The following is a 13481-nucleotide window of genomic DNA, read 5'->3' on the forward strand; positions in this document are numbered from 1 at the left end:
AACTTATCTCTATACTTGTACTAATCCAAATTAACCCCCTTCTAATTCTAAGTGCACTTGCATGTAATGTGTGTGTAAATTTAAGAAAAGTTATTTGGTTCACAGTTCAATCTCACTTCTTCTTCCAACTTCTCTGGATGCAGGCAATTCTTATACTGTGCACAGAAGTTAACATGTATAAAGTTCACCAGGCTTTGATGCTTGAAAGGTAAATGTTTACTGCTCAGGAAGGTTCTTGTAGGGTATGCAGAGAGAGATTTGTTGTTCCAGGATTTCCACAACTGAGGACCACCATTAGTCACCTCAATGTCACGCTGATGAAACTTGCCCCATCAGGGTTTTCCAGATGGTAACCTCTCTCTTTCAGGTTACGACAGAGCTCCTTCTGTTCCTCTTATTCCAAGAGAAACATCAGTCAGATAGCACTTCCAGTCATCCACTGCTTTGGAACTTTTCATCAGTTCTTCCTGGATAGCACTGTGCAGTGTTCCACACACACAAGCTGAGAGGGCTTCTCTTCTCTCCCTCCCTCCCTCTCCCTCCAACTCTCTCCAGAAAAAGCATGTGACTCACTTGCAAAACCCCCACCTTCTCCAACAACAGGAGTTCTTTCTTTTGCTCCCATCTGTTGTTAGATCAACAAAACCCAGGAATGACCTTTCTGTGCACTCTGTCAAAACCCTTGAAAAGAGCTTTCAACAGCTAGAGTGTCTCTCCAGTCCATTCATTTTATGACATCAGTTCAATTAACACCTACTTGTGAAATGTGTTTAGTATTCTCCAGAGATCTTCAATATTTCTTCAGTCTTTCAAATAAGATCTGTTTTAAAATGTGTGTATGTATGTAATCTTACAAATTCTCCCCAAATATTATCAAATTCTCCCAAAATATTATAATCGTTACACTTTACCAATCACAGAGCACATGGCATTGGGATGGCTTGAGGTGAAATGTGAGTTTAAGGGGGGGGGGGGGGGCAGTCTGATAATACTGCTCTAATCAAACTTCTGTGGGTGTACTGTGGAAACTATACTGTGGACATGAAGTCTCTGCTTATACTTAGCTCTTGCATTTTAAATGAGAAGTCTTTTGTGAAATGTTAATGTCTGTTTGTGAAATATACCTAATCTATACCTTTTAAAGACATATTTTAATAATTTTATTAACCCAATCTGTAACACCTGTAATGGATTTAGTGAGTTTTGTCACTTTTTGCATGCTTGGTGCAAATATGTCTTTAAAATATGTCTATTAAGGTACAGATGTCCAAGCTTAGAAATTGATTCCGGTGCCAGCAATCCAAGTCTGGTTGAAGGCTGCTATTCTTAGAGGGGTGATATGGTATTTTCAAACAGAGAGGGGATTAACAAACAGGAAATTTCTCTTTGGAGAGAGAGAGGGAGAGGTCAGTTTGCAGCAGGAATTGCTGTTGGATTCTGCAAGCTTTGCACTCCTGTTATAAGAAAGACTCCATTTGAAGATGAGTTTTGAGTTCTGAATTCAGCCTATTCTCAACCCTTGTAGTCAATTACAAGAGGAAGTGGTTGGTTAATAGGTTTCTCCTGAAATAGAGGGGAAAAAAGAACTCTGTGGTAACCTGGAAGAAGAGGTTATCTTTTGGAAAACCCATGAGGGGACAGGTTTCAGCAAAACACTGAAGTGGCTGATTGAAGGAGATCACTTTGTGGGTGTGTCCAACAAACAAAGAATATCTCTCTCTCTCTCTCTGAAACCAACACCTTCCTTTGCAGTAACAATTTAAATTAAAGCACTAGAGCCTGGTGAAGATCATGTATGTTACATTCTGTACACAGTATAGAAATTGCCTTATACCAGTGAATTTGAAGAAGTGAAAAGTGAATGATTGGACAGTGAAACAAAGAACTTTCCTGAACACTACACATTACATACACGTGTGCTTAGAATTAGAAGGGGGGGTTAAGTTGGGTTAATAGTAATGAGTTAATTATGGATCTTATTAATATGTTTGAAGAACATTAAAAGCAGCTTTTGTTTAAGTAACCATAGTCTTGGTGAATTCCTGTTGCCGCTGCTTTTTGGAGTCCTCCGGGCTCGTAATACAGACACCAACCTACTTGCAATTGAAGACATCTACACGAAATGCTACCTAATGAAGGCAGCCAAATCATAAAGGATCCCCATTACTCTGGTCACAATCTCTTCTTGCTACTATCTTCAAGCAGTAGCACCTCTTCGTTCAAGAATAGATTTTTTTCTAATAGCTACCAGGCTCTTGAACCTCCCCGTACTACCCCAGTCAGTAACTTCAAGGACCATCAAAGGATCTGTCTGCACTACTGAAAAACTTGTACACAAACTGTAGCTGTGAATATTGATCTATCTTTTTATATCTATTACCTCTTTCTGCCTCATTGTATATTGTGGTAATTTAATTTATACTTTTGTTTTTGGTAATATCTTATCTACCTGTGTGTCTGTAGCAAGGAACAATTTCAGCGCATCTGTACATTGTACTTGCATACATGACAAACTTTCACACATTAAAAAGCACCAAACAAAAACCATGTAGTTTATCCATTACAAGTCTGCTTGATGCTAATTCTGAATGAACAGGATTCTTTTAGGTTAGCTCTGCAGTAATATTGCTAAATAATCAATTTAAACATTGATAAAATAGACTGGTCACCTTTCCTCTACGTCCATTGCCTCCATCTTGGTCCTCCCACTGCCAATCCACTCCACGAACTACTCTTGCACCAGCAAAAATTCCTCTTGCCGTTATCTTCTTTGACTTCCGTCTGGACTCCAGCAAAACTCTAATCCAAAGAAAACAAAAATTATATAATTGCAAAAAAAAAGGAATTTAATTGGTATTTCAATTACGCAACTGTTTCTTCATCATCTCAAATATCAACAAACTGTCTTTTTCCGGTATCCCTGGATCAGGGATATTAGCGATCTTAGGTAACAAATTAAAATCCAATCTGAACACAAACACAGCCAATCCAAACATGATCTATGACTGGAAATTAACAATTTCTTGTTAAGACAAGCAATACTAAACAGGTAGATGAATCGCATCAAGCTCAAGTCAGGAAGCCATGCTTTTGTTATAACTTATCAGTTGAATTGTCAGGTCAGCAAATGACAAACATTGTTGCTATCTGGCAATGGGGAAAACCTAGCTTGATTCTTGGTTTCACATCAGTAATTGGAGCAAAGACTTTTCCAGGAGCAATACAACGCACAATTTGATGCCAGGCAGACAGAGCAGAGATAGGCAGACTAAAAGAACATGGTACAAAATTGTACAATGAATGTACGAGATAACTTGACGAGTTTAAAAGGCATGGAAAACTGTGCCCTGGAGTCTCTAAATAAAAGGAATAGGAAATAGAACCTAATGAGTTTCAGCTTGTACTTTCCACAGTCAAACCAAGCTCAAACATAGAATCTCTCCAGACTGCTGCTTCAGCTGCTTTTCTGACTCAGTGCAGAACTCAGCCACAGTCCAAAACCCAGGCTGCACCTGGATCCCCAGATATTGAATCATCACCATTTCTGAAGCACCAAAGTTTTACTGTACAATGTCAGCAATTTGCAGAGATGGCAAGGTTTTAGCAAATAATTAGCATCAAACAAAATAGAAACCATTTTTAAAAATAATATTTCAATGAATGCAACAGTAGCAGAGCAGCTTGCTGAGCAGTACAATGAGATCTGGAAATAGGAATCAAACAAATGAAGCAAATAAAAATGTAATTCAGTCACCTGGACTACTATTTTGTCCGAAGCAATTCTGATTACATGGGGAAAAGCAGCAGGAGGACACATTTTTAACCACAATCAGCTCTGACCAATTATAAATAGGCTTAAGCTTTGACATATTATTTGATGAGAGTGCAAAAGTGGAAATTCTTTACATTCAAAAGTGATCCAAAAGCATTTTCAGATAGAGCAAAAATAGAAGATAGCATCATAACTGGTCCCAGTGCTGTTCCTTCCAATGCTGCACATTATTTTACAGAAGTAAATATTAGCCAGGAACATTTGCCAACCAAAAAAAACCCACCAAAAACAAATAGCAGTGACATTTGCATCAAACTGGATGAAATAAAGTAATTTAGCATGATGAGGGAATTGAAATTAGGTCTTTGTTGTCCAATAAAGCTCAGCCATTCATTGTCTATAGAGGTCAACAAGCCTCTATTTTAGTAGTAGCATGAACCAAACAATTAAATTATTCAAGAATGCTAACAATTTTACAAGACAGGCTACAGATCAAACAAACAAAGATGACCAAATAACATCTGCATTATTTGCAAATTCTATATGCTTACCTCTCACTTCCAGGAATAGTGATTCTATAGAATCTGTGCCTCAGATGGTGTTTATCACCATGGTAGCAAACTGTGCAAAGATCATAATTGGTACACTCTGCACATTTCCAACGAATGCCAATAATCGGCTGCTGACGACATGTATCACACATTGTCCCATCATGCTTGATTCCTTAAAAGAAAGTTCAAGTTAGCTCAAGATCCAGTTTAAATTGAAAATACAAATACAACCGTTATATGATTTTGCATACTCCTGAAGAAAGGCTCATGTCTGAAATGTCAAGTGCCTTTTACTTTCTGTGGATGCTGCATGACCTGCTGAGTTTCTCCAATACCTTTGGGTACTGTGGTATCATGACAGCATCTGCTGGTGGGGGGTGGGGGGGGCGGGGGGCAGCGGGAAAGAGGGGAAGATTCCAGTGGGGAAATGTGGCTGAAAGAGGATGGAGCCGATGAGAGTGGGTGGGGAAATGAAAATGGATGAGAAAGGGAAAGTGATGGAAAGAACAGAAGTAGCTAAGAGAGGGGACATTACCTGAAAGCAGAAAATTCATTGTCATTGGTCTGTCTGGTGGAATATGAAGTATTGTTTCTCTCCATATTGTGTCTCACTTAAACAGTGGAGAAGGCCAGTGTGGGAATGAAAAGGGGAGCTGAAATGGCATGTAACCAAGAGCTCGAGGGTGGCTACTGCTGGACAGAGCATCAATGCCCTGTGAAACAGTCACCACCTCTACACTTGGACTCACAGATAAGGAGGAAGCCACACCCAGAGTACTGAATGCATTGGTTGGAGGCGCCTGTGAATTTCTGCCTCACCTGGAAGGGATGTTTTTTTTAAAAAATAAAAAGGCAAATAGGGGTTGTTTTCACTGGAGAAAACATTCCAGTATTTTTTTAAGATATTAAGTTGAGTAAAATGTCGATATCTTTAAAACATCACATCCAGATAGCTCAAAAAATTACTTAATTTTAATTGACAAGAATAACATTATAAGGTTAAAGATCGTAAGAAACTTGGAAATCTCCAAAAAAAATTCAGAGCATACTTTTCAATCTATATTCCAATGTTTACCATTCTATACCTTTTTTGCAGCATAACATGTACTCTTGTTCCAGTAAACTGCACCATTTAATCCCAAAAAGTGAAATTTTGCCACAGCCAGTCGACTGCAGCTGAGTTTCAGATTGTATAATCAATCATTTTGCTCAATATACAAACCATTTAAAAAATCTTTACTACTGCTATCTGTCCCTCAAACTCAAATTGCCTTCCGATAACTGAACAATATACCAAAGTTTCTCTTGCATTTACCCAATTCATTTTTTTAGTCTGCAGTAAACTCCTACTTCACTGTTTTATAATTATTTTTCAGTATCAGTCAATTTCAACTTTTACTTGGATCAGCAGGTTTCAGCTATGCAGCTTAATTTGTCTTAATAAAATGGAATGAGCTGCTCTAAATAATCAACTGCTGGCCAGAAGAAAGATTTTTGGAGAAATCACAGCATTAAAAAAAATGTGTGTACACACACACACACATTGAAAATATATTTTAATTATTCTAAAGAAAATATTTAATAAGTCCTGAAAGATCATATTTCTACTGGTATTCAATAAGCTAGTTTAAAATGCCACATAATACAGAAATCCTGTTAGAGCTTGTGCAAGCAGACTACACCGCATGCTTACATTCTAAAAGGTAAATACATTTCAAACTCAGCACCAGCAGAGAGGATTATAACATGATTAAGTATTTGTAAATGCTTCCACTAATTAAACAAATATATGGAAGTGAGAAAAACAGAGGGCAATGCAGTAGGGAAAATTTCGGAAGTTGGCAGAGTAGGTCGTTATGTCGGTACAACTAAGTGGGCTGAAGAGTCTGTACTGTGTTGTAGATTTCTATGTCCTATGTTAATACAACAGCTTACAAGGATAATACAAAGCCAGGGATCCACTGCCACTTGACACCATTAAAATCTTTACAATGCTGCTGATATTCTCTTTAAGAAGTGAATTATAGACCAGTTAACATGATTTCAGTGGTGGTATGATTTTAGGTTCTATTATGAAGGATGAGGATTTAAGAGGTTATTATGGAAGCACATAATAAAATAGGACAAAGTCAGCATGGCTTCCTTCAGGGAAGATCTTACCAGACAAGTCTGTTGAAATTCTTTGAGGAGTTAAGTAGGATAGTCTGAGGATGTTCTTTACTTGGATTTTCAGAAAGGCCTGTCAAGGTGTTGCACATGAGCTGCTGAGCATGGATAGAAGACTGGCAGAAGGCAAAGAGTGGGAATAAAGGGAGCCCTTTCTGATTGGCTGCCAGTGACGTTCCACAGGGAACAATGTTGGGCCCGCTACTTTTCACATCAAATGTAAATGATCTGGATGAGAAAATGTATGGATTGTGGCCGATTTTGTAGATGATACAAAGAAAGGCAGAGGGGTAGGTAGAGTTTAGGAAGCAGTGAGTCAGCAGAGGGACTGATCTAGTTTGGGATAATAAGTGGCAGGTGGAAAATAGTGTAGGAAAGTACATGGTCACACAACTTTGGCAGAAGGAATAAAGGTGTAAACAATTTTCTGTCTGGGAAGAGACTTCAGAGGTCCAAATGGACTTTGGAGCCCTAGTGTAGATTAAATTACAGGTTGAATCAGGGGTAAGGAAAGACACAAATGCAATGTTAGTATTACGAGCCCAAAGGTCCCCAAAACCTAGCAGCAATAGATATTCATCACAACAAATGGTTAATTAAACAAAAGTTGTTATTAATTATCTTTAAACATGAAAACAGAATCTAACTTTAAGTTATCTCTATTAACTTAACTAACCCAACTTAACCCCCTTCTAATTCTAAGCACACATGTATGTAATGTGTGTGTAATTTTAAGAAAAGTTCTTTGGTTCGCAGTTCAATCTCACTTCTCATTCTTCCAAGTTCACTGGTTGCTAGCAATTCTTATACTGTGCACAGAATTTAACATGTATGAAGTTCACCAGGCTTTGATGTCAAAATGTTTACCGCTCAGTAAGGTTCTTTGGAGGTTTGCAGAGAGGGATTTGTTTTTCCAGAATTTCCTCACTGAGGTACCACCATTAGTCACCTCAATGTCTTGCTGATGAAACTTGCCCCATCAGGGTTCTCCAGATGATAATCTTTCTTTCAGGCTACCAGAGAGTTCCTTTCTGTTCCTCTTATTCCAAGAGAAAAATCAGACAGAGAGCATTTCCAGCCATCCATCGCTCTGGAGCTTTCTGTTTCAGTTCTAACAAGCTTTTCATGCTTGCTTCAGCTGTGTCTGTTCAGTCTCTCTCTCTCTTCATCTTCCAACTGCTAGAAAGCCATGCAAACTCCCCCCCATCTTCTCCAGCAAACATAGGAGTTAGTCTTTTGCTCCCATCTGTTGTCTTAGGTAAACAAACTTCTCAGGAGTGACCTTTCTGTACACTTTGCAGAAAGGTCAGAAGCCTTGTAAAAATGTTCAGTAAAGACGACCTGTCTCCAGTCGATTCATTTGATGACATAATTTCAATTAGCAGCTACTTGTGAAATGTGCACAACATTCTCCATAGTTTCTGTAATGTTACTGAATATGAATTCTTCAATATTTCAAATAAGATTTGTTTTAAAATGTGTGTATGTATCTAACCTACTCTAATTTTACCAATTACCTCTCAAATATATATTCCATTACAGTATTCACTTCAATGGGACTAGAATATAAAAGAAAGGATGGGAAGTTTATAAAGGAGTTTGTCAGATCACAGTGTTGGGCCACTGTATCGGAGGAAAGATTTGCAGGGGTTGGAGAGGGTCCAGAGGTTTACAAGAATGATCCTGAGGACAATAGGTTATGTGTGAGGAGTGTTTCATGCCTGAATTGACAGGAGCTTCAAAGGATGAGGGAATCTCATTGAAATTTACCAAATTTTGAAAGGCCTAGATATAGTGCCAATGGAGAGGTTGTTTCTAGTAGTGGGAGAGGCTGGGACCTGCAGGCATAACCTCTGAAATAAAAGGATGTCCTTTTAGAACACAGATGAGGAAGAATTTCTTTTTTTTAAATTTTTTTTTATTTTTGCACTGAGTCATATCATTAACAACATCCACAAATGATCAACAATGTATACGTAGTGACATTTTTTCTTTTCCCCACTTCCTCTCTCCCCTTCCCACCCTCATCAAAAATCAATAAATGATAAAACACTTAAAACAAAGAAATTACCAAAAAAAGGAAAAAACATTGTATCGTATACTTTCACATTTTTAAATCTTATTGTGCTCATAATGATGTTGTTTTACGAGATGGAGGTTTGTGGTCGGTGTTCTTCGACATATTTTATGTATGGTTCCCAAATTTGTTCAAATAATGTACACTTGTCTTTCAGATTGTATGTATTTTTTTTCTAATGGAATGCACTTGTTTATTTCTGTAAACCACCGTTGTATTTTAAGGTTTGTTTCCAATTTCCAGGTTGTCATAATACACTTTTTGGTGACTGCTAGTGTTATCATTATAAATTTTATTTGGGCTTTGGCTAATTTTTGTCTTTTATATTATTTTAACAGAATTTTTTTTGGATCTTTTGGTATATTATTTTTTGTGATTTTGTTTAATATTAGGTTTAGATCTTCCCAGAATGTTTTTACTTTTGAGCATGTCCAAATTGCATGTAATGTTGTTCCAATCTCTTTTTTGCAACGAAAACATCTATCCGCTGCTGTTGGATCCTACTCTTTTAATTTCTGAGGAGTGATATATAATCTGTGTAGCCAGTTATATTGAATCATACATAATCTACTATTTATCATGTTTCTCATTGTTCCTGTACATAACTTCTCCCATGTTTCGTTCTTTATCTCTGTGTTTAAATCTTTTTCCCAACTTTGTTTCGGTTTATATTTTATTTGATCTTTATATTGTCATTTGATGTACATGTTTGTAATAAATATTTAAATTATCATTTTGTCTGTGATTAAATATCTATAGTTGCTACTTTCTGGAAATCTCAAGCTATTTCCCAATATATCTTTTAGGTAAGTTTTCAATTGGCAATATGTAAATATTGTACTTTGTGTTATTCCATATTTATCTTTTAATTGCTCAAATGTTAATAAATTATTTCCCCAAAAGCAATCTTCTATTTTCTTGATTCCTTTTCTATCCCATTCCTTGAAAAATAAATTGTTTATTGTAAAGGGGATTAATGGGTTTTGTGTTAATATCATTTTTGGTATTTGATAATTTATCTTTTTTTCTTCCAGGCTTATTTTTTTTCCATAATTTAACTATGTGATGTAGTACTGGTGAATTGTTATATTACACCAATTTTTCATCCCATTTATAAAGTATGTGTTCTGGGATATTTTCTCCCAATTTGTCTAATTCTATCTTAGTCCAATCCGGTTTTTCTCCTCTCTGATAAAAATCTGGTAAGTACCTTAATTGTGCCGCCCTGTAGTAATTTTTGACGTTTGGTAGCTGTAACCCTCCTTGTTTGTAACTCCATGTCAATATTTCTAGCGCTATTCTTGATTTCTTACCTTTCCATAAAAATGTCCTTACTATTTTCTTCAGTTATGCAAAAAATTTCTCTCTCAGGGGGATTGGTAACGTTTGGAAAAGATATTGCACTCATGGGAACACATTCATCTTACTCTTCCTATTAGAGTTAACAGTAGTTCTTTGCAATTCTCTAGATCACACATGTCAAACTCTGGCCCGCGGGCCAAATTTGGCCCGCGATATAATTATATTTGGCCTGCAAGATCATTTCAAAAATGTATTAGAGGTGGCCCGCCCTGCAGCGAGAGCCGATGCTGTTTTTTGGTAATGTCACCCACACCATCCTCCCCCTTCATTGCACATCCTTCCCCACCCCCTAACTATCCCCTCCCCCCTAACTATCCCCTCCCCCCCTAACTATCCCCTCCCCCCTAACTATCCCCTCCCCCCCCTAACTATCCCCTCCCCCCCTAACTATCCCCTCCCCCCTAACTATCCCCTCCCCCCTAACTATCCCCTCCCCCCTAACTATCCCCTCCCCCCTAACTATCCCCTCCCCCCTAACTATCCCCTCCCCCCTAACTATCCCCTCCCCCCCTAACTATCCCCTCCCCCCCTAACTATCCCCTCCCCCCCCAACTAGCCCCTACCCCCCAACTATCCCCTCCCCCCCCAACTATCCCCTTCCCCCCCAACTATCCCCTCCCCCCTAACTATCCCCTCCCCCCTAACTATCCCCTCCCCCCTAACTATCCCCTCCCCCCTAACTATCCCCTCCCCCTAACTATCCCCTCCCCCCTAACTATCCCCTCCCCCCTAACTATCCCCTCCCCCCTAACTATCCCCTCCCCCTAACTATCCCCTCCCCCCTAACTATCCCCTCCCCCTAACTATCCCCTCCCCCCTAACTATCCCCTCCCCCTAACTATCCCCTCCCCCCTAACTATCCCCTCCCCCTAACTATCCCCTCCCCCCTAACTATCCCCTCCCCCCTAACTATCCCCTCCCCCCTAACTATCCCCTCCCCCCTAACTATCCCCTCCCCCCTAACTATCCCCTCCCCCCTAACTATCCCCTCCCCCCTAACTATCCCCTCCCCCCTAACTATCCCCTCCCCCTAGCTATCCCCTCCCCCCTAACTATCCCCTCCCCCCTAACTATCCCCTCCCCCCTAGCTATCCCCTCCCCCCTAGCTATCCCCTCCCCCCTAACTATCCCCTCCCCCCTAACTATCCCCTCCCCCCTAACTATCCCCTCCCCCCTAACTATCCCCTCCCCCCTAACTATCCCCTCCCCCCTAACTATCCCCTCCCCCCTAACTATCCCCTCCCCCCTAACTATCCCCTCCCCCCTAACTATCCCCTCCCCCCTAAAACCACCCCCCTTAAAAGATGGCCAGAATATTCTCAAAAAGGAATCCAGAATGGTAAAGTTCCACAAACCTTCTGCTGGGAATCCTAACAACACCCGGGCATCAGATCCACGGGATGCGGAGGGAGCAAGAGTGTTGCAGGTTGACCGTGCAAACTTTGAGAACGGGGAAAACAAAATTGTAACACGAGAAGTCTGTCGATGTCATCAGCCGGCAAGCCAGTTGGAAGGCTCCCCGCACAACCAGTCACTTCTCCCACCTGTCGAGCGGTGCGGCGGATTGGCGAGCGCCTGTGATTTCCTGTCGGCGCGATGGACATGGCAGGCTGCGCACGGCCCCCGCTGTTCCGCAAAGGCTGATTGGCAGTGCGCTGGACCTGAGTGGGTGGGTAAGCAGGGGTGGGCAGAGGGTGTAGGTGAGGAGTAATGGGCAGGGGAAGTTATGGTGGTGCGAGGGGCAGTTAGAGGGAGGGATGAGTAGAAGGAGGAGTGGATAGGGAAGAGGTAAAAAGGGAGGGGCAGGGTGAGTAGGGGAGGGGTGATTAGAGGGTGAGAGACGGGTAGAGGGAGGAACAGGTTGAGGGGAGAGGCAGTAGAGGATGGGGTGGGTAGAGAGAGCGAGTGGAATGAGGGGTGAGTAGAGGTTGGGTAAAGGACTGGTCAGGTAGAGGGATGGTGGGTCGAGAGTGAATAGAGGCCTAGAGCCTGAGGAGTGAGCAGGAAATGTTGAGTCCTGATGCAGGCCAAAATGGACACAGCCTGTGAATGCTGACTACATCTCCACAGGGACCAAATAGGTTTCCCTCAGGTCAAGCAAAGGGTGAACTTGAGCTACCTACTCCTGACCTGTAACATTATCCTCCTAAAGTTATATCCTAAAGTTTAACATTACATATGTTGAAAGAAGAGAAAACATGCAGATGTTGTTGAAAATTTTCAATAAATATTTAGTTCGGCCCTCGATTTAGTCCAAGTTTTTAATTTTGGCCCTCCGTGAATTTGAGTTTGACACCCCTGCTCTAGATCTTCCTGTATTTTTTTAATTAATGGTTCATAATTTAATTTGTATAAGTGTTTTAGGTTCTTATCTATCTTGATACCAAGGTAACGTATCGCCTGTGATTGCCATTTGAAAAGGGTATTTTTTTAAAATTCTGAATAATCAATTTTGTTCATTGGCATCACTTCACTTTTATTGGTGTTAATCTTGTACCCTGATATCTCTCCATATTCTTTCAGTTTCATATGTAGTTTTTTTTATTGACTTATCTGGTTATGTTAAATACTATGATGTCATCTGCAAATAGGCTGATTTTATATTCTTTTATTTTTATTCCTTTTATCATAGTTTCCTTCCTTATCAACTCGGCTAGTGGATCAATAACCAAAGCGAACAGTGAAGGGGATAATGGGCATCCCTGTCTTGTTGACCTGCTTAATTTAAAGTGATCTGATACATGTCCATTTATTACTACCTTTGCTAACAGTCCATTATATAATGCTCTAATGTAGTTAATAAATTTTTCCAGTAGTTTAAATTTCTGTAACACTTTAAACAAATAGTTCCACTCTACCCTATCGAAGGCTTTCTCTGTGTCTAATGTAACAGCTACCATTGGCATTTTATTTATTTGTGCTGCATGTATTAAATTAATAAGTTTACAAACATTATCAGCTGCTCATCTTTTTTTTTAAACAAATCCAGTTTGGTCTTTGGTTTTGGTACATAATCATTCAGTCTGTTTGCTAGTAATTTTGCTATTAATTTATAATCTGTATTCAATAATGATATCGGTCTGTATGAAGATGGCAATAGCAGGTCTTTTCCCTCTTTTGGGATTACTGTTTTACATGATTCTGGTAAGTTTTTGATCTCTTCTACTTGATTTATTACTTCAAGGAGGGGTGGGATTAATAGATCCTTAAAAACTTTATAAAACTCTAATGGGAATCCATCTTTACCTGGTGTTTTATTGTTTGGTAGTTTTATTAATATATCTTGTATTTCTTCAGTCTTAAAAGGTTCTGTCAATTTATTTTGTTCTTCTATTTGTAGATGTGGTAGTTCAATGTTAGATAAAAATTCATCGATTTTGTCATTTTTTTCTTTATTTTCAGTTTGGTATAATTGTTTATAGAATCTTTTAAAATTTTCATTAATCTCCAATGGATTATATGTGAACTGGTTATCATCTTTTCTTGTCGGTAGAATGGTTCTTTTAGCTTGTTCTGTTTTAAGTTGCCAGGCCAATGTTTTATGTGTTTTCTC

At 39.4% G+C, this 13481-nt stretch overlaps 1 protein-coding gene across 2 annotated transcripts in view; it reads right to left on the minus strand.

The window, feature by feature from the left end:
- mib1 (MIB E3 ubiquitin protein ligase 1) overlaps positions 1-13481 on the minus strand; it is a 240612-nt gene that overhangs the window by 216908 nt on the left and 10223 nt on the right. For both annotated transcript variants that reach the window (XM_069921103.1, XM_069921102.1), the window contains exons 2-3: positions 4324-4495; positions 2670-2799 (exon numbers count right to left, since the gene is read on the minus strand). In XM_069921103.1, the coding sequence (XP_069777204.1) occupies positions 2670-2799; positions 4324-4495 (302 nt within the window). The remainder of the gene's footprint in view (positions 1-2669; positions 2800-4323; positions 4496-13481) is intronic.

This window comes from Narcine bancroftii, chromosome 2, assembly GCF_036971445.1.
Source record: "Narcine bancroftii isolate sNarBan1 chromosome 2, sNarBan1.hap1, whole genome shotgun sequence".
NCBI classification, from domain to species: Eukaryota; Metazoa; Chordata; class Chondrichthyes; order Torpediniformes; family Narcinidae; genus Narcine; species Narcine bancroftii.